The sequence below is a fragment of the Zingiber officinale genome, chromosome 6A (assembly GCF_018446385.1).
Source record: "Zingiber officinale cultivar Zhangliang chromosome 6A, Zo_v1.1, whole genome shotgun sequence".
Taxonomy (NCBI): Eukaryota; Viridiplantae; Streptophyta; class Magnoliopsida; order Zingiberales; family Zingiberaceae; genus Zingiber; species Zingiber officinale.
Window position 1 is genome coordinate 116,968,239 of NC_055997.1, and position 22,319 is coordinate 116,990,557.

At 36.3% G+C, this 22,319-nt stretch overlaps 1 protein-coding gene and 1 pseudogene across 1 annotated transcript; one reads left to right on the forward strand and one right to left on the reverse strand.

Moving 5' to 3' along the window:
• Nucleotides 1-503: 503 nt before the first annotated feature.
• Nucleotides 504-647, reverse strand: LOC121998991 (annotated as a pseudogene).
• Nucleotides 648-5,244: 4,597 nt separating this feature from the next.
• Nucleotides 5,245-19,859, forward strand: LOC121997648. Its single transcript, XM_042552168.1, has 18 exons — nucleotides 5,245-5,539; nucleotides 6,380-6,497; nucleotides 10,618-10,805; nucleotides 10,939-11,046; nucleotides 11,131-11,195; nucleotides 11,810-11,915; nucleotides 14,837-14,920; nucleotides 15,771-15,917; nucleotides 16,533-16,661; nucleotides 17,153-17,220; nucleotides 18,029-18,062; nucleotides 18,145-18,229; nucleotides 18,505-18,572; nucleotides 18,641-18,754; nucleotides 18,843-18,878; nucleotides 19,001-19,087; nucleotides 19,480-19,571; nucleotides 19,656-19,859. The coding sequence occupies exons 1-18, from the start codon at nucleotides 5,420-5,422 to the stop codon at nucleotides 19,756-19,758; spliced, it is 1,752 nt and encodes a 583-aa protein (XP_042408102.1). The 5' UTR covers nucleotides 5,245-5,419; the 3' UTR covers nucleotides 19,759-19,859.
• The last annotated feature ends 2,460 nt before the right edge of the window (nucleotides 19,860-22,319 follow it).

Here is a 22,319-nt window from a genome sequence, read left to right on the forward strand (position 1 = left end):
ATTTATCACCTTCTAAAAGGGAGGTCAAATTTATTCTATGCAACAACTTTAGAAGACACATAAATAATATTATACTCAAGGACGGAGCCAAGAATTTAATATCGAGGGGGAGAAATATATGTGTTTATGTTAAGGGGAGGCAACCATGTCATTACCTCCCATTCACTTCTCTTTCACCCCTTATTCCTATACCTCATACACTTCCTATATTTAAAATTTGAGGGGGGTGGCCGCACCATCACCCCCTGTCTCTGCCCCTGATTATATTAGCGACTGTGCATACATGTTGCGTGAGTTAGGCTCCTTATATCAGGTGAGCCAATACAGGGAGAGATTTGAGGGAAGAAGAATTGGTTCCACCCCTACTTACATGTGTAATATAATACATGAACACGTGCAGGTAACACTCTTTTTTATAAAAAATTAATTTAATTCTTTATATCAGATGCTAAACTGATAAAAATAAATATTATACTTAATCTTTGCTAAAAGATTAAATTAGGTAAGGGTGCATCAGACCCATGCAATAGTGCAATGCTAGGACAACGCTCGAGAATCCCATAAGCAAGCTACTGTAACGAACTCCCCCTTATAAAAAATTAATTTAATATTATACTTGATCTTAGCTAAAAAACTGAGAAAAGTATGATTTTTAATATCATCGATCTAAGGTATTTATAGAAACTTCTCTGCTCGTAGTGTTGCCAATTCTAAGATGTGTGATTAAAGATAACTCTAGATTTCTAATTGATTAATGAGAAAAATTCTTAATAATACGCCACAGTTGAGTCTCGAACTCTAGATCATTGATGCATTTATGGAAATTACTAATAAACCTTAGAATTATTTTTGGTGTGAATAACAAAAGGATATTAACGTACTTTTGTTTTAGGCTACACCAAAATTAGTAGTAAAGCACCAAAAGGTGTATCCAAGTTTTCGAATATATCAAAAGGTGTATGCTACTTTGTTATTTACCAAATGATACACCTTTTTACAGTGGGTATCCTATTTTACCCTCCTAACAAATTTGATTACTTTTATTTTTATTTTCTATGTCATTTATCTATCTCTTCTCTTTCCTCCTATGCATGCAACGTTTCTTTTTTTTTTCCTCTCTTCTTTTTTTGTTCCTCTCTATTATATGTTGATTCTTATAAAAATATTTTAACACATTTGAAAAGCCAAAACAAACAATGAATAACATATTTGAATTTCTTGCAACCATAGAAATTCATATGAATTGAAATGAGTGCAATCGGAGCTCTATTGGTCCATCAGTAGATTTTACTTGAAACTCACTAATGGATCTAGAAAGCTTCGATTACACCCATTCTAGTTCCTGTGAATTTCTAGGATTGCAAGGAGTTCAAATATACTATCCATTATTTATTTCGACTTCTCATATATGTTAAAATGTATTAAGAAAGAATTGCCAAAATTCTTCACATTAGGCTTGATATGGAATCATATCAAGCCCCAACGTGAGTATGATATGGAATGATATCAGACCCAAGTTGGGTCTGATATGATTCCATATTAGGCCTTGTTGGATCGTGAAACGTCGATAGAGGGGGGGTGAATATAGATTCGAAAAACAGCGTTAATAAGAGAGTTAAGCACAACGGAAATAAAACAGCTTAGACAGATGAACACAATGTTTTTTACTTCGTTCGGAGCCTGTGACGACTCCTACTCGAAGGCCCGTACTCCGTGAGCACTTTCGTTGGGCAATTCACTAGCAATTCGAAATAATGATTACAAAAGACAGTACAAGGAATGCTAATGAAAATTAAAACAAAGCTATACCGATAGAAAGAAAACCACAAGGACAAGAGAACATTGTCGGAGCTTCGTTGGCGTCGTTGGAGCGTAGACCAGCAGAGCAAGCAGTCTAAGAAATATGAGTTGATTCTGATCTCTGCCTCCGCCCCATCTTTTATATGAAGCTCGGGGCGCCCTGGATTCCTTCCAAGCGCCCTGGTGAGACGTGGCAAGTCCAACCAGCGAGCTCCAAGTGGCGATGCGCGATCAGGATAATTTTTGCCTCCAGGGCGCCCGGGTGCCTCCCGGGCGCCCGGACCTCCGGGCACCCGGACCACCTTTTTCCAGCAAACAACTTTCCTGCAAAACAAGGTTAGTACGAGATAAAATAGATCCTGCAAAACAAAGTGTTAGCATAATTAAAGTTCAACAAAGTAATAGCAAAGAGTATGACTTATATTCCGTCTTTTCGAGACCGGAATCTAGTCACGATCTCGACTTAGATATCCGAAATGGATCTAAGCCGGATCTTCGCGCTAATGTTCCCTTCACGGGAACGCGTCCTCGCAGTCACTCCCCTCCAGTGACTTACCTCACTTACCTGCCAGACGTCCGGTCAACCCTTCGACCCGTCTGGACTTCTCGCCAGCTATCCGGTCAGCCCGTCGACCTAGCTGGACTTCTCGCCAAGCGTCCGGTCAGCCCGTCGACCCACTTGGACTTCTTGTCAGCTATCCGGTTAGCCCGTCGACCTAGCTGGGCTTCGTGCCAGACATCCGGTCAGCCCGTCGACCTGTCTGGACTTCTCCTGCACACTCGATCAGAGTGTTAGACACCAACAGACTAACTTAACCTGATTTGTCATTCATCAAAACCTGGGTTAAATCGTTAGTGCAAACCGCACCAACAGGCCTAACGTGGAAAATTTTGATGATGTTTTCTTATTACATTTTAACACTCTTGAGAAGCCAAAATAAGCAATGGATAACACCACTTAACTTCTTGCAACCCTAGAAATCCATAGGAACTGAAATGAGTACCTAGAGAGCTCCGATTGTACCTATTTTAGTTCCTGTGAATTTCTGGAGTTGCAAGGAGTTCAAATATGCTATCCATATTTATTTCGGCTTCTCAGGGGTGTTAAAATGCAATAAGAAATAATCACCAAAATTCTTTATGTTGGGCTTGATATGAAATCATATTAGACCCAACTTGAGCCTGATATCATTCCATATCAGGCCCAACGTGGAGAATTTTAACGATTCTTTCTTATTACATTTTAACACCCTGTGAAGCTAAAATAAGCAATGGATAATACCGTTTAACTCCTTGCAACCCTAGGAATCTACAGGAACTGAAATGAGTGCAATCGAAGCTCTCTAGGTCCATCAGTGGATTTTGGTCGAAACCTACTGATGGACCTTGAGAGCTCCGATTGCACTCATTTCAGTTCCCGTGGATTTCTAGAATTGTAAGGAGTTAAATGGTGCTATCTATTGTTTATTTTGTCTTCTCAGGGGTGTTAAAATATTTTTAGAAGAATCGAAGTGCAAAAGAGAGGAAAGGAAAGAGAAGAAATTTTGCAGCATAGGAGGAAAGAGAAGAGAGAGAAATGATAGAAAATAAAAAGAAAAATAATCAAATTTTTAGGAGGATAAAATGGGAAAGCTCCTTTGGTAAATTCGAAAATTTAAGGGACGTTTGGTTTAGGGGAATAACAATCATTGATTGCTATTGTTGATGTTTGGATTATAGGAATGGAAATACAAATAAGGTAATGAATCCTTATAATTGGGTAATGACTCATTCTCATGTCTCCCCCCTTCAATGAGTCATTACTTTATTTTCAACAATCAAAATTGTAATACCCCGGTTCTGAGATTCTGGTTAAATATGACTTAAAAGGTTAAATGCTACTATCCATATCACCAAGGTGCACCTTCCTTTCTGGAAGCCCAAACTTAAGAACTCCAAAGTTAAGCGTGCTTGGCTTGGAGAAATCTGAGGATGGGTGACCTCTTGGGAAGTTTTCCAGGGTGCGTGCGAGTGAGGACAAAACACGCTGAAAGGACCTCCGGTGGTCTGTGGAACTAGTCATCAAACCGATAGGCAATTCTGGTGCCGTTCCTGGTTCGGTCCGGGTGGGGCCCGCCCGGGCTGGGGCGTTACAGATGGTATCAGAGCCACCTTGCGACCGTGAGTGCGCCTGTGGTAGGAGCACCAGGGCACCACCTAGCGAGGGAGATTCTGGGATTTGTTTGTGGTGTGATTTGTGGTTACACAACGAGGACGTTGTGTCTTTAAGTGGGGGTGATTGTAATACCCCGGTTCTGAGATTCTGGTTAAATATGACTTAAAAGGTTAAATGCTACTATCCATATCACCAAGGTGCACCTTCCTTTTCGGAAGCCCAAACTTAAGAACTCTAAAGTTAAGCGTGCTTGGCTTGGAGAAACTTCCCAGGGTGCGTGCGAGTGAGGACAAAACACGCTGAAAGGACCTCCGGTGGTCTGTGGAACTAGTCATCAAACCGATAGGCAATTCTGGTGCCGTTCCTGGTTCGGTCCGGGTGGGGTCCGCCCGGGCTGGGGCATTACAAAAATATTCTCTTATTCCAGAAATACCCTTGACCCAAAATTAAAATTTTCCCCTTAATATCAAAATATATTTATTTAATTTTTTTCTTTCATATCACTTTCTCTCTCTTTCAGCATATTTTCTCTCTCCTCATTTTATCAACCACGATCTCTCTCCTTAATCTCTTTCATCACACTTTCTTTCCTCTTTTTTTCTCATCACATTTTCTCTCTCCTTAATATCTTCTATCACACTCTTTTCCTTCTTTTTTTTTCTCATCATACTTTCTCTCTCCTCAATCTCTCACATCACACTCTCTTTTCTCTTTCTTCTCATCATGCTTTTTATCTCATCACATTTGCTCTCTTCTCAATCTCTCCCATCACACTCTCCCTTTTTTCTTAACACACTTTCTCTCTCATCATGCGTTCTCACTCATCATTCTTTCTCTCTCCTCAATCCCTCCCATCACATTCGCTTTCCTATTTTTTTCATCACACTTTCTCTCTCATTTACTTCCTCTTTCCTCAATCTCTCCCATCACATACTCTTTTCTCATTTTTTTATTACACTTTTTCTCTGTTCATCTTCTTTCATTATATTTTTTCTCTCATCATATTTTTTCTCTCATCTTCTATCATCATGTTCTCTCTTTTCTCATTTTTTGTCATCATATTTTCTCTCTCTTTATTCTTTTTCATCACACTTATTTTTTCATCATACTTTCTCTCTATCATTCTTTTTCATAATATTTTTAACTCACATTTAACTTTCTTTAACATCTAATTTTTTTTCTCTTATTATCTATTAAAAATAATTTTTTTTAATTTATTCCGATAAAAAATATTCAAATAACTAAACATTACTTTTAAAAAAACAAACTCTCGTTAGATACCCGTTTTGGAAATTGCCGATAGTAAGATGCATCTCGACCTGCGAAGGATATGGACCAGCTGGCCGCGACCCTCACTGGTTCGCTTCGGGCCACGTCGCCGCCGATCAGCTTCCGTTTATAGGCCGTCAACAACACATTGCTTCAAGGATCGTAGCAGGAATCCTATCGCAGCTCCGGTAGCAAATGTTGCTTCAAATCCAGCACATCCATCCTTTCCCCGCTTCGCACCGGACTCGGAGGATAGATGATTCAAACACTCGGAAGTCGTCTCCGCCGCGCGCGGCGCTTCCTTCGAGGACCAAGGTAAGTTTCTCCCTGTTCCTCGTTTACACAAATCCTTGGAATCACCGTTGATGATTTTAATTTAAGTCCATCGCAACTCAGCTTTGGTAATTGACCTGAGTCGAAGAAATATTCCGGTTATATCCTTAACGGCCTAGGAATTTACTTGTAGAAGAGAAAAAGGTGGTTGGTTATGAGGGTACGAGGAAGACGAATGGATGATGCAGTGGCTAGGGCTACAATATTTTAAACTTATTCGAGCGCATCTATCTACCTTTCTAATTCATAGATATTTTTTTGGGTTAATTATTAATAAATTCTTAGAACTGCATCCACAGTGATGATATATGTATATATAAAGCACTGCGATGGAAATATTTTCATTTGACTTATTGAAGCTGCAAAAGGTTGGGAACGGAAGCGTGGACTTGCATGTTTGAACAAGTGTAACTCAACTTTCTAGGTGTAAGCTCTCATTGGATGAATATATACTGCTTCTGTGGTGCCAAGTTGCTGCAACCTTTCTTCAATATAGGATAGGGTAATTATTATGTGCCTCTGTTCTAATTGAACCATTCCGTGTTCATATATTTATTCTAGTATACAAGACCTAGTTGTTTGCATAATTTATGGTAGTAATGATTCATACTTGTGACTTTGTCTTTTGTTATATTTTTTTCTCGTTTTCTATTTGCTTCTTCCCTTCTAAATAGATTTAGGCCTGTAGCTAGGTATTCTTGGTTGTGTTGTTTTAGTGTATTGTTCTGTTCCATTGCCTGAAATTCTTCTTCTTTTGTATGACATTTCTATAGTTTCTTCTTGACAGTATCAATGTTTTTGACAAAATTTAAAACATATTAGAAAATCATGGAAAAGATTTCATCAAGTAATGAAGTTGGTGGTGCTGGAGGAGCTTACTCGTATGATGCTTTGAAGAGACTAGACCAAGCATGGACAAGTCTCTTTTCAACATCACTAGGTTAGTCTACACACTGCATTTTTTTCTTTTTCATTTTGTTTGCTGAAAAAACTCTACATTGTTAGTGAAGGTCAAATCCTTTTGATATTTGGCACATTAGTTTTCTTCTTTTAATAATAAAAATAATGTCTATATTATTTTGTTCTACTTCATCTATTGGAAAACAAGTCTCAATGCTAGGAAACACTTGCAGAGAGCATTTTGGTATATTAAAATTATAGTTTTATGCCCAAAATATCTATCACCTTGCTAAGCACAAGAAAATTATGGAAGTTTATGTTGGTTAGTCCTAGGAAAATCGTACCGGCTCCACTGTACAAAAATTTTGTACAAGTGTCGAACCTTTCCTTAAATAACCTATTGTGTTCTTTAGAATTTAAATTAGGAATCGCAGACGGAACTTAACATCATTGATTCCAAATTTAACTTATCTGTTCTTAATGGTTTAGATTTGAATCGCAAGCGGAACTTAACACTATTGATTCAAATCCACCTAAGTTATTAATTCCATAAATATTAATTTCCAAAATTGGCTTCCAGGACTGCATGGCGAGGCACATGACCTTCTTGAATATGGGAGCAACCACCACCGCCTAGGCAAAGCCTTTTAAGGAAAGCTAATATTTATTTCCTTAAATAACTCTAGGTTAACCAAAAAGAACAATTGAATCACAAATTCGAAAAAGAAGAAAACACAAACTCAAAAAAAACTATTTCGAAAACTCTAGAATCATATGCCTCTTGTGTTTGGTATTTCCAAAAATAACAATACAAAGAAAACTAGTATGATGCGGAAAACAATTACTAGTTATACCTTTCTTTGTATGCAAAAATAACCTCTTGATCTTCTACCGTATTCCTCTTCTAACCTCGGACGTTGTGTGGTCAACGATCTTCCGAGACGAGAACCACCAAGCACCTTCTTCTTCTTTGCAAGGTTCGGCCACCACAAGACTCCAAGAGAGGATGAGGTTCGGCCACCACCACCAAGCTCCAAGGGATGCAAGAACGAAACCTCCTTTCTCTCCTTTTCTCCAAGCTAGATCCGACCACCACAAGGACTCCAAGAGAACAAGATAGTTGGCCACAAGAAGGAGAAGAGAGAAGAGGAAGAGGAAGAGGCCGACCACCACACCAAGGAAGAGAGGGAGAGAAAAAGAATAGAGTCGTTCCAATGAAGGCACCTCTACCTCCTCTTTTATATTCCTCGGTCTTGACAAATAAGGAAATTTAATTAAAAACTTCCTTAATTCTTTTGCCATGAAAAAGAAAAATTAATTTATTAAAAATCAATTTTCTTATTTCAATAATATTGGTCGGCCACTTATTTCCCCAAAACAAGGAGAGTTTTAATTAAACAAGAATTAAAACTTCCTAATTTATTTCCAGAAATTTATAAAAATTTCTCCAATAATTTTATCTCTTCATGATTGGTTAGTAAAAAGGAAATTTTATAAATTAAAATCTTTCTTTTAAACATGTGGATAATTTTCAAAAAGAAAATTATCTCTAAAAATTAAAATCTCCTTTCAATTTACAAATAAGGAAAGATATTAAATCTTTTCTTAATCTTTTGTAGAAACTTATAAAAAAGAATATTTAATTTTTAAACTCTCTTTTAAATCATGAACATGGTTAAAAGGAAAGTTTTTCTCAAAATTAAAATCTAGCTTTCAATCTACAAATAAGGAAAGATTTCAAATCCTTTCTTAATCTTTTGTAGAAAGCTATAAAAGGAAAGATTTAAATTTTAAACTCTCTTTTAAAACCATGGAATCCACATAAGAAAAATTTATAAATAAAATCCTTTTTAATATAATGTGGCCGGCCCTAAGCTTGAGCTTCAAGCTTGGCTTGGCCGACCCCTATTGGTTGGGTAAGAAGGTGGGTATGTGGTGGGTATAAATCTCTATATACAAGAGGCTACGATAGGGACCGAGAGGAGGAATTGGTTTTGGTCTCCCGATGAAATTAAGCATCCCGTGTTCGCCCCGAACACATAACTTAATTTCATCAATAATAATTCATTCCACTAAAGAACTATTATTGAACTACCGCACCAATCCCAAATTACATTTTGGGCTCCTTCTTATTATGAGTGCGTTAGTCTCCCTGTGTTTAAGATGTCGAATGTCCACTAATTAAGTGAGTTACTGACAACTCATTTAATTAATATCTTAGTCCAAGAGTAGTACCACTCAACCTTATCGTCATGTCGGACTAAGTCCACCTGCAGGGTTTAACATGACAATTCTTATGAGCTCCTCTTGGGGACATTATCAACCTAGATCACTAGGACACAGTTTCCTTCTATAATCAACAACACACACTATAAGTGATATCACTTCCCAACTTATCGGGCTTATTGATTTATCGAACTAAATTTCACCCATTGATAAATTAAAGAAATGAATATCAAATATATGTGCTTGTTATTATTATTAAGATTAAGAGCACACACTTCCATAATAACTGAGGTCTTTGTTCCTTTATAAAGTCAGTATAAAAAGAAACGACCTCTAATGGTCCTACTCAATACACTCTAAGTGTACTAGTGTAATTATATAGTTAAGATAAACTAATACCTAATTACACTACGACCTTCCAATGGTTTGTTCCTTTCCATCTTGGTCGTGAGCTACTGTTTATAATTTATAAGGTACTGATAACATGATCCTCTGTGTGTGACACCACACACCATGTTATCTACAATATAAATTAATTGAACATCTACATTTGGTATATATAAATGTAGACACTTGACCAATGTGATTCTTATAAATGTATATACAAAAGCTAGGCTTTTAGTATACACTCCAACAGTTTATTCATTGACTTAGTTCGATCAAATTAAATCCAGATATGCTATGCTTTACTGAGCAAATATAATTAATGAAAAAGAGGAGATATGATAACCAAGGTTTAAAGTCTTATTCGATACTAGGTCAATGGTTGGTAAGAACCAAACTATTTTTGGTAGCAATTATTATACCACATGTCGGTGTAAGGCGTTGCTGATATGCATATGAATATTTATTCATTAATTGAGGTCTATCATGATTATATCTAGAGATACTATATTTTATTGAGCAAATGCAAGGAACAAAAGTATGGAGATATAAAAGGCGAGAGTTGAAGTATCACTTTAATACTGGGTTCAGTTGTTGCTAAGAACTAGATTGTTTTGGTACCGATTGTTTTATCTTGGGTCAGCATACTATGGGGCTGATTAATGTTGAATAGGACAAGGAAGAAGAGGTGGAGTGCTTTCCTCTTCTCGACCCGATTGAGCTCTGTTTTGCGTCATTTGCCAAAGATGATGCACATTGTAGACATGCTACCTTTGAAGCTCATCTTAGCGAAGGTATTTGATTGATAGCACTGTAAAAAGTTTCTTAAACTGCAACTCAATAACTTTTACCATGGGGATTGTGTCCCTATCTCTGCTACCTAGTTGCATTATAGACAATTTTCTGGTTTTTGAGATGGTAGATAGATCTGCTTTGTTTTGTTCTCTTCTAGAGATGTTTGTTCGACAAGTCAAAGGAAAGAAAGAGCCTGCTATTATCAGGGTTGGTCTTGTATGGTGTCCAAGGCCCATCATTTGTCATCCCTCAACCTCGATTATAGGGTACATTATTGGATAACTTTCTTTTGGTCCTGTAGAATTGCCCAACACCATGCTTAATGAGTAAATTATTTACAAAAAAAGACAACACAAATAATCATACTATACAGTATAGAAAGAAAGAAAGATCAATTATGGTCTCTCTTCTCAATTCATATCACTATTAAAAGAGAACACAAAAGAATCATTATCTTCTCCACTTCCTTCCATGTTCAGAGCAAAAAGGTTGAATTTTTATTAAAGTTTTGGGTAGGAACTCTAACCATGGTATTATATATTTATAGTGAATATTTTACAATACCTTCATTAGTCATCATCTATTTTCATTGCCACAACTAAATAAAACACTTATCTGATCCATTGATATGATCATCTGGATTGTTTACGCATAATTGTCAATGTCTAATTCTTGTAAGGACGAAGAGTATTAGAGTTATAGAGATTAATTGGATTACTGTTTTTCTATCTTAATCATTTCCACTTCTTTTTCAGAAGAAGAAAAGGTTCCTGAAGTTGTTTCACGTGTTCCTGGTTCATCTATGATTTTAGATATGGAGGAACATGCTGGACGTGCTTTTGATGTTTTAGTCTGTGGTGGTACACTCGGAATATTTGTTGCTACTGCACTCATTTCCAGAGGTGTTAGTGTAGCGATAGTTGAAAGAAATCTGATTAAAGGGGTACAATTATAGCATATACTTGATCTGTCACATTTGTGATAGCAACAGACACTTCATATGTTAACTCTCTCTCTCTCTCTCTCTCTCTCTCTCCCGTGTTCATGTAGTGTACAAGAGTATTTTTTTTTTTCAGAGAGAACAAGAGTGGAATATTTCAAGAAAAGAGCTCCTTGAACTTGTAGATGTTGGCATTCTCTCAAAAGAAGAAATTGAGAATATTGTTGCTGTTGAGTTTAACCCTGTGAGCCTTTGAGATTCTCTTTCTACATGAAAGGACTCTTTAATTTATACACAGAATTTTTATTCCTTACTATTTTTCTTGCAGAATAGATGCGGTTTTGAGAAGAAAGGTGATATTTGGACTGAGGATATTCTTAATCTTGGAGTTTCGTGAGTTTACATACCTGAATATTGCTTTGATCTCACTAAAAAGATTTGTATGCTTGTTGTACTCTTTAAGGATGACTATTTTTCTTTTTGATTGTTACATCAGAAGTATCATGACATTTCGACTATGCTATTTGATCGGTAGCTTTACAGGGGCAACATGAAGCTCAGTACAATTCACTTGGAGAACAAATAATATAATCATAATATCACGCCTAGGTTGCAAGCATAACAAAATTATATAGAATTGCAAATAAAATGGCTAAGGTGACACATTTTTGAATTCCCAAAATCCCACCAGTGTCAAAAAAGAAAAAAACAATATTATCTCATCAACTCATATGGTGGATAATCAAGTGAACTGTGCACGCACATATATATTGGTCCCTTTCCTATAAACTTGGAACTTTGGTGCAAGTGTTTAGCCAATAAATTTTAACCTTAACCTTAATCTTCTACTTAAACTGAAATGTTAGAAGTATTAATTGCCAAATATGTAGAAAATTTTGCAAAGTTTATGCTACATAACTATTCTAAACTGAAATGTTAGAAGTATGAAGTGCAGCATATCTAGAAAAATTTGCTTATGCTACATAACTATTCCCAATTGGTTGTAGGCCAGCTAAACTTATCGAGACTGTGAAAAGGCGCTTTATATCCTTAGGTGGTGTAGTTTTTGAAGGAAAAGCTATATGCGGAATACACATCTATGATGATGCCGCCGTAAGTTAACCCTCCCATTTTCTGGTATTGCACATTCAAGATTAAATTATAAATTTACAATTACTTCTTGATTTGGCAGAACATGTCCATTTCAACGTGTGGAACTGTTAATTTTTTATGGCATCCTAAAAGGTTCTGGAGAGTGTTCAAGTTTACCCTAACCTTTGTGATAATTCTGGACAAAAGTGTAGCTGAGATCATATGGGAAATTTGGATATGTTTGGAGTAAAAAAACTAACAAATCTCAGAAAAACGTTATCTTTATGACCTCTTTGTTAAGTTAAATGATTAAAACTCAAATTAGGAAAATAAATAGGTAACCAAAGATTTTACAATCTTTCTATTTCTTGAACAGGAAATATGATTTTAAAAAGAAGGATATAAGATTTGAAGGTTTATTAACTTCCTACTATTGTTAATAAGTGCATATGGACCAAAAAAAAGCCAATTAATTATCAAAATCATGATGAAAAATAAAGAATATACTCAAACTATTGTTAGAAATTAGGTGAATATGCACAAAAGTTATAGACATATCAATGACAATAAGTAGTTTTAAGTATGAATGATGTGGAATTAAAAAATAGAAAATTATTTCTACTCGATACCTACCAAACTAGCATATTGCTAGGAGTAAGAGACACTGTGATAAATAATGATCATCAGTTATCAGAGCAATTTTTTTTCTCCTTTGTTAGACCTTATGTTAGGTATTTGCATCAAAAAGAAGGATAACTACCAACCCTTAATGTTATGTGATACGGTATGTTGTGAGTAGACCTAGAGGTATGTGGGATTGATGGTTAAAATGATGTGGCAGTCAAAGTCAAGGTGAGGTGGCAGTCAAAGTCATGGTGAGGTGGCAGTCGGAGTCAGCATATGCAACTGAACGAGCCACTCTCACCGACGCTCAGCTCCTCGCTCCTCAGCGCTAAGGCATTTAGTATGAAGCCGGTCGGGCTTAAGGGACTTAACGCTCTACTCCTTAGTGCCAAGATACACAGAGTATATTTTGCCGGCTCCAGCGCCGGTCGGATTTACAAGGTCCAGCCCCTAATTCTCCAAGCATAAGTCTCTCAGCATATGACCGATCGGCCCTAGAGCCGGTCGGACTTAAGGGACTTAACACTTCACTTCTCAGTGCCAAGACACACAGAGTATACTCGGTCTGCTCCAGCCCCGGTCGGATTTACGGGCTTCAGCATAAGTCTCTCAGCATATGATTAGTTGGTCCGAGCCGGCCAGACTTAAGGGACTTAGCGCTCCACTCCTTAGTGCCAAGATACACAAAGTATACTCGGTCGGCTCCAGCAACGATCGGACATATGGGGCCAGCTCCTCGCTCCTACAGTATAACTCTTAGCATATAGTCAGTCGGCCCAAGAGCCGGTTGGACTTAAGGGATTCAGTTCCCACTTCTCATAACAATCTTACAGCCGGTCGGTTACTAGGCCGGTCGGATTGCCTCCAGGAGATAACATTACCTGGAAATCATAACAACCTGTCAGAGAATAACAGCTACTCGTCAGGGAATATTCCGCCACTAGGACATATACATGAAACGGAACCTTCCTTCGAGGATGGCCATACAACTTCCATTGCCCGATGTTACTTGACATATTCTGACATCAAACATTCTTAGCCTCCCATTATACGGGGGCTACAAGGACGGTTCATATGCATGAAATGAAACCTTCCTCCAAGGGTCGCTGTACATATTCTGTTACTCGACATTTTCTGACACCAGACATTCTCTGATGCCTCATTATTACGGAGGTTCTAAGGGTCAATATAAAAAGGGGTTCTCTCCGTTAACCAAGTATGTTTGGATACACACTTGATAGCGTTTTACTACATGTTCTTACATGCACGCGTCTATTCATCTTCTTCTTCACTTTTCGCTCCGGTACCGTACTGACTTGAGCGTCGGAGTGCCTGCGTTAGGACTCCCTCCTTGGTTCTCGCTCTAACATTTCCCTTTGCTCTCTTTGTGATGTGCATAGGAAGGAGTGTCAGGTGTCATCTTTTCTCCATCTCAGAGTTTTCTCCCCGTCAACGATAGAGCCATTTGTCCAGCGCCCCATCTCCACCGCTTTTAGAAAGGATCATTATGTATTTGCAAAGTTAGACCTTGTGTATGAAGCTCCAAGTGAAAGGTTTAAAAAATATCAATTTAAATTTCAAAGAAGAGAAACAACTATCATTTCAGGATTAGATGACTGCATCACTGCAAACTGTTTTACTCCTTCAGAGTTATCCTTGTCAGTTTGATAATTGTTCATCTCTTTATGTGAACCATTGAAACAAGGTTTGCCAAATGTGTTTCTCTTATTGGTAAGAAAAAAGGAAGGCAAAATCTAATATTTATCATGTTTTTAGAAAGCTCAAATTTGATTCAGACTTTCTTCTCTTTAATGCCAAGGTTGTACATATTTTTGAAAGGAAAGGAAAGCTAAATACTGGAAGAGTATGTCTATATGTTTGTATATATACACATGTATGCATCGTCATCTACTTTGTTAAAAACATTATTTTTGCCACGAGGATGCCTGGTTGATCAACCAATTTATGATTTCAGGGGGTTGTTTAACATGTCTTATCTGCCTTAACATTTTCAATTCCTTTCTAACCGGAGTGTCTAAACCGTCCAAGTCATGTCTTTCATAGATCTTTTTGGATGTTTTGGGGCATTGATTTGGTGAGTATTGGAAGAGAACAGGGCATTCCTCAGGCATTGTGGAATCAAGTTAGGGACAGAATTAGTTTCCCCATGTGAATTTGTGGAACTACATACTTCCTGATGTTATTGCTTGCTGCCTGGTCTAGTTACTTGTCCCTCTACCAATATATTGTCATTTGTAATTGTTTTTTGGGAAAATATTATATGGTAATAAATGCTAAGATGATGCTTATACATTCAGATTGTCCACCTAACAAATGGTGATAGCTTATATTCTCGTCTTATTATTGATTCAATGGGCAACTTTTCCCCAATAGTAAAACAAGTAAGTCTCCTTTTTATGCATTTGAACTTTATCATATTCACATTGTAAATTACCATTTGCCTGTTGCCAGAATCATAGATTTAATGATTTTCCACCGGTGAAGTTTGCATTCATGATGATTGCTTCAATAAATATCTTTGGTTAGCTTTATTAATATTCAATTCTTTTCATAGTTTAAATCTTGTAGTACAATGGAAATTGAAGCATAAGTTGACATTTGCGCTCGACAAAAAATTACTTATCATGATATGAATAGCAGTATCCAAGATTAAGAGTTTCAATTAGTAAGAATAACCTAATTAAGATAATTATGAACATGTGTTTTTGGCAGTGGTTAATTATAGTAGTATCATAGATCTCGTGGCCACGAGGAAGAAGTCCAAAGTCTAGGGCTCTGAAAGGCTTGCTCAATTTCTTTGCAATCTCTCGTGATCTAGTGAGGTGGCTTCAATAGGACACATAAGGGTAAGGAAGGAAAATTGAGTCGAAGGATTTCATATTGATGGGATCCTATTGGTGATGCAACAGATGAGAGAGGGGCATAGGAGAGGAATGAGACGTGTTTTATTTACACTAGGAGTCTGGTTCAATTTGACTGAACCATTGGTTCACATTATTTCCACCAGTTGATTCTTGTTCAATAAATCGAGCTGAAATTTCATTCAAACCCAATTCAAAACAAGATGCCTATGCTCACAAAAGCAATTTTCCAAGACCAAGCTAAATAAAACCTCAATTTACCAATATTTTTAGTTCTTACCTAGTTTTTCTTAATAAATGAAGTATGGTTTATCATCTTAGTCTTGTATCAAATGTTGGTTTGTTAGGCTGAAATTTGTCGCCTTTGCAGATCAGGTCTTGCAGAAAACCAGATGGTGTATGTCTTGTTGTTGGTTCTTGCTCACGTGGTTTTGATGAGAACACTTCAAGTGATATTATTTTCTCTTGTTCATCTTCAAAGAAAATTGAAGATACTCAACTGCAGTACTTTTGGGAGGTAAGTCAGCTAGTTCACTATGATATCTTAATTAGAAAGAAGATAGTAGTTGTTAATCCAATATTTTCACAATAAATTCAACTTAGTTTGATCTTTTAGCAAATACACTATGACAGAGTCAACTTTAGGTTCCTGCATCAGTTGCAGATCAACCAACATAGTAATGTTACATTAAAATTGGACATAGGTAGAAAGATGTAATATGTTTCTTGAGTCAGAACTCAGAATCATGTAATTTCACCATTCAATGTATATATAAGATCCAAAACAAATATTGCATATGCTAATTAGCCATGTGTAGGTGAATAATGACTAATTTACACCAACACTTTCCCTTAAGTTGAAGAATAAATATCTATAATAGCACATGTTATCACACACACACACACACACACACACATGCACACACACAAAAGAGTCACACTAAGTGACTTGGTAAAATACAAACAACCGATTGTTGCTCTTAAAAAGAGGTGTATGACATGCTAATCCTTTTGGCCATGCATTTTTTATGGTTATTATGACTTTATGAGTAACATACTTCAGGTCTCTGTAGATTTGATTGTTGTATGCTTTATTTGATCATCTATGTCTCTAACCTGAATGATTATGTAGGCATTTCCTGCTGGTTCTGGTCCCACGGATCGAACTACTTATTTGTTCACTTATGTTCAAGCAAAACCTGGATCCCCAAAGTTAGAAGACCTTTTTGAAGATTATTGGGATCTTTTGCCATCTTATCAGGTGTGTGTAATTGAGTACAAAAGTATTACTACACATCAAACTCACCAATAGTGGAGTCAATGCCCTTTAAATCATGTGGCTATAAGTTTGTGTTATTGAATGATGGATGTATCGATGACTAGTGATGTCACTTATGTGTAAAGAGAGCTCATCCTAGAAAAAGCGTGATAATTAATATATGGTCAACTTAAAATCGGTGAAACATCTGATACTTCTTTATATCAAGATAAAGGAATTGGATTTTGCGCTTACATAAGAAGGATGAATTTTGAGATCGTGAGAAATTGCTCAACTTTTGGCTTTTTATATTAATGGGTTTCCATGATTAATGCGTATAAATTTTAGGCCCCATAATTTTTTCCTGGACTCTGATAGGTTGGACAAAATTATTGCTTGTTTATGAGCATTCAAACAAATCCCTGTAGTAACAAATTTTGCATATACTATAACAGAGATTAAAAAAATGACATGTAATCATGTTTCTGCTGAAGGGTGTACCTATAGAGAGATTGGAGATACTAAGGGTTATATACGGGATCTTTCCTACATATCGTGACAGGTAGATTGTGATAATGGCTTTTTTTTTTTAATCTTTATAACTTGTTTATTTTCACTTTATTACTACTGAAGTTTCTCTTTGAACTCATGGCTATCTGTATTCTAGCAACTGTCGGAGGTAAATTTATCAGGTCCAAACTGAAGAATGCTTAAATAAGTAGGACAATAAGTAGTTTGCTATGAGTGTGTTATTAATTATGTTGATGGATACTCATATCCTCTAGAACTCATCTGCCTTGAAATGTATGGAGATTGAGTGGCTCTGTCAATAGGGAAGAAATACAATGGCCACTACAGTTATTAAAAGCTATGGTTCTGTATTGAAGTCAGTTGAAATTCCGAGGCATTTGTTAGGACATATAGCTGTGCCTGCATTTATTGTTCAAGATATGATGCACAACATTAAACTGTTTATTTTAGTGCACACTATTATTATTTATGGCAATATTCAAACTTGGTTCAAAGACAACTTCAGGTTTTGAAGTATATTTTTCAATGACAGTTTACCAACGATTTTAGATATCAATAACTATTCTGTTAATGATACTGTATCAGTCTGTAGTTTCTAACTATCTAAAATATTGGTCATCATTATGTGCCCTTTATTAAGTCAATCAACTCCTGTGCTTTCATTAAGTTCTTTCATTCAATGTATGTAAAATTTCTAAATCAGTATCAATATAAAAGTAAATCTACTTTCTCTTTCCTGTTGGAAAGCCAATGCTATTTCATCATATATTCCATTCTATTGAACATTGATAACTTTATCTTTCCTCTGATGCTGGGTTCTTATCTCTTCCGCTACACAGCCCCTTGCCTGCAGCTTTTGATCGCATATTACAGGTTTTTCTTGTTGTTAATGGTTATTTTGATGAGTAAATTCTATAATTACCTACGTCATGCTCATCAATCATTTTCTTTTCAGGTTGGTGATGCCAGTGGTATTCAATCACCGGTGTCTTTTGGTGGTTTTGGAAGTATGAGCAGGCACCTTAACCGGTTGTCAAATGGTAAGATACATTGTTATTCTGGAAGATTGTCATTCAGAAGTTTTTGTTATAAATTAACTTTCATCTGGGTCATAGTTATTGAGAGAACAGCATGAGATTATGGGTGATTGTGTTTGTTGCTATAAGACTATTAACAAAAAGAGACTATCTTAATTAGTTATCTTTCAACTTCATCAGATTATATGGTATTTAACTCTGCTTGTTCTTTGTCTACTGTAGTAAGGTCAACCAGATCTGTAAAATCTAACTATCATTTCCGTGTATTGGAGAATAAGGTATATGTGATGCAGTGACGGGAAATTTCCTCGATGCATATAATTTGAGTATGCTAAACCCTTACATGGTTAGTAGTTTTTCTTCTTTTCCTATATGGATGTCTTTTATCTGAGTTAGGACTAACAAGCATTGCAGCCGAACTTAAGTGCATCATGGCTGTTCCAAAGAGCAATGTCAGCAAAAGATCATACTGAGGTCTCACCAACTTTTATCAATGAACTTTTATATCTCAATTTCCAAACTATGCAGGTAGAGGAATATTTCTTAAGCATCTATCAAAAAGAATTTCCGCTCAAGTTTCAATTTCAATATTTCTGATCAATCATTTTTTCCTTAGAAACTTGGGGACGCAGTGATTAGACCCTTTCTACAGGTGACTAAACTTTGTTTTAGTTTCACTTGCTTTTCATCTCGTTTGCAAAAAGTGTTTGTTTTGCTGCCTGGAAAAATTCAAAATGGTCAGCAGATAACCGATTTATTTATTTAATTATGTAGGATGTGATACAATTTGAACCTCTTGTGAAGACCTTAGGTTCTGTGATGCTAACCCAACCCCAAATATTGCCTTCCATATTCAAGCAGGTGATATCCTTGTTTTTGTTCATATTGCTTTTTTCCTTAGCTTGTATTCTTACTGTGAAGTTGGATTATTCCCGGGTGGTGCGTGTATTTCTTAATATGAAAGAACACATATAAACTTACAACTCAGCTAACCTTATAAAACTTCTTTGTATTAGCCCGCAATTCATTATATGGGATTAAACCAGGATGTCAATTTCGGTTCTCTCATGCGATCACTTGTTAACTGTCCAATCCAATCGACAGAGACATTGCAAAATAAGCTTCAATCACAATACCTACAATTTCACTGTAATACTTGATTGGATTAAATTGCTAAATGTATGTGCTTTTTGACTTTTAATAAAATCTATCTAACTCAACAGGATTCAGAAATATCAATGCTTTTATTTCAGGTTGGACTGGAGGTGATACTCGACTGGTCTCTTCATTTTTTTATGCTCGGCTTGTACACGTTTCTCGCAAGCTACATTGATCCTGTTGTTAGGTATGTAACCTAGATACAACTATCTGCTCTTCTTATTTCTTTGTAAACTCAATCACTCACCGCATGCCTTTTCTTTCTTACAAGGCCATGGATAAAGTATCTCCCAAAGAGGGGCAAATACACATGGAATCGGCGTTTAGAAGCATGGAAATATGGGTCCGGTTTAGATTACAAACAAATTAATTAATTAAAATTCATGAAAGACAAATTTTGTTTGTATGGTAAGTTAACTTCCAAAAGAATATTTTAGCTTAAGTTGTCATTATAGTAAAACCTATGTTTATAGCATACAGATTTTCATTCGTAAATTTGTATCTATGATTTTAAATTACGAAATATCATTTTTATTGTTCTAAAGTATGTAATTTGATATGGTATATATATCATTTTAAACCTAGCTTTTTCTCATGAATACCACTAGTTAAAATTGTCAGATTAATGATGCAAATTAGAAGTATTTATCAAAATATCTTATTAAAATTTCATAATTGTTTAATTTTATTTTTTATTTTTTAAATCTTTTTTGTTTTAATTTTATTTTAATTATATGGATTTTAATATCGGACACCTCATTTGAATGGGCAATTTATCAAAGGGCGCACTTGAAAATCTGAATTTACCAAAAGGCGTACACTACTTTGTTATTTACCAAAGAGCGTATTTTTTTAAAAATATTTTCTATTTTACCCTCATGATAATTTGACTTTTTCTATTGTTTTTCTTTTCTTCATTATATTTCTCTCACTTCTCTCTCTCCTCTGTCGGCAGAATATAGGAATAACATTAGTCAATCTTTAATCACATTTTAATACATTTGAAGAAGCCAAAATAAATAATGGACACCAGATTTGGACTCCTTGTAATTTTAGAAATCCACAGGAACTTAAATGGGTGCAATCGGAGCTTTCTAGGTCGATCAGTGGGTTTCGGTCAAAATCCACTGATGGACCTAGAGAGCTCCGATTGCACTCATTTCAGTTTCTATGGATTTCTAAAATTACAATGAGTTCAAATATGGTGTACATTATTTATTTTGGCTTTTTATAGATGTTAACAAGCAAAATCAAAGAATCGACATAAAAGCCCACGTTGGGCCTGATATGGAATCATATCAGGCCCAATGTGGGTCTGATATCATTCCATATCAGGCCCAACGTGGGCCTAATATCATTCCATATCAGGCCCAACGTGGGCCTGATTTGAGTCCATATCAGGCCCAATGTGAGTTTTTTTGCCGATTCTTTGATTTTGCTTGTTAACATCTATAAAAAGTCAAAATAAATAATGGACACCATATTTGAACTCCTTGCAATTTTAGAAATCCATAGAAATTGAAATGGGTGCAATCGGAGCTCTCTAGGTCCATCAGTGGGTTTTGACCGAAACTCACAGATCGATCTAGAAAGCTCCGATTGTACCCATTTCAGTTTCTATGAATTTCTAAAATTACAAGGAGTGAAAATATGATGTCCATTATTATTTTTGGCACTCCTAGTGGTGGACCAGAGGTTTTGAAAAACCCTGAATCTCTCCTTTTTTTTTCCCTTTTTTTTTAGGCCTGATATGAAGAGATATCATGCCCGATATCTCTTCATATCAGGCCCAACGTGGGCCTGATATCTCCCCATATCAGGCCCAATGTGGGCCTGATATGGAAGATATCAGGCCTAGTAACAACAAAAAATAAAAAAATAAAATAAAGAGAGATTTAGGGTTTTCAAAACCTCTGGTCCACCACTAGGAGTGCCAAAAATAATAATGGACACCATATTTTCACTTCTTGTAATTTTAGAAATTCATAGAAACTGAAATGGGTACAATCGGAGCTTTCTAGGTCGATCAGTGGGTTTCGGTCAAAACCCACTGATGGACCTAGAGAGCTCCGATTGGACCCATTTCAGTTTCTATGGATTTCTAAAATTGCAAGGAGTTCAAATATGGTGTCCATTATTTATTTTGGCATTTTATAGATGTTAACAAGCAAAATCAAAGAATCGACATAAAAGCCCACGTTGGGCCTGATATGGAATCATATCAGGCCCAACGTGGGCCTGATATCATTACATATCAGGCCCAACGTGGGCCTGATATCATTCCATATCAGGCCCACGTTGGGCCTGATTTGAGTCTATATCAGGCCCAATGTGGGCTTTTTTACCGATTCTTTGATTTTTGCTTGTTAACATATATAAAAAGTCAAAATAAATAATGAACACCATATTTGAACTCCTTACAATTTTAGAAATCCATAGAAATGGGTGCATCAGATCCATCGGTGGGTTTGGCCAAACCCATCGATCGATCTGTAAAGCCCGATCGCACCCATTTCATTCTATGAATTTCTAAAATTACAAGGAGTGAATATGGTGTCCATTATTATTTTTAGCACTCCTAGTGAGGGTTTGAAAACCCTAAATCTCTTTCTTTCTTTTTTTTTTGTTTGCTAAATGGATCATGCCCACGTTGGGCTTGATATCTCCCCATATCAGCCCGAATGGGCCTGATATGAGAGATATCACCTAGTAACAACAAAAATAAAAAATAAAAAGAAATAAAGAGAGATTTAGGGTTTCAAAACCTCTGGTCCACCACTAAGAGTGCCTAATAATGGACATCATATTTTTACTCCTTGTAATTTTAGAATTATAGAAATGGTGCACCGAGCTTTGATCGATCGAGTTTGGCCAAACCCACCGACGGCCTGAGAGCCCGATTGCACCCATTTCGCTTATGGATTTCAAAATCGCA

Bases quoted from the DNA above. Each gene is read 5' to 3' on its own strand.
- LOC121997648 (XM_042552168.1), top strand. From the start codon at position 5,420: ATGTTGCTTCAAATCCAGCACATCCATCCTTTCCCCGCTTCGCACCGG. The intron at 6,498-10,617 runs GTTAGTCTACAC...CTTCTTTTTCAG, and splicing joins TCTCTTTTCAACATCACTAG to AAGAAGAAAAGGTTCCTGAA. The intron at 18,063-18,144 runs GTTTTTCTTGTT...TTTTCTTTTCAG, and splicing joins CTTTTGATCGCATATTACAG to GTTGGTGATGCCAGTGGTAT.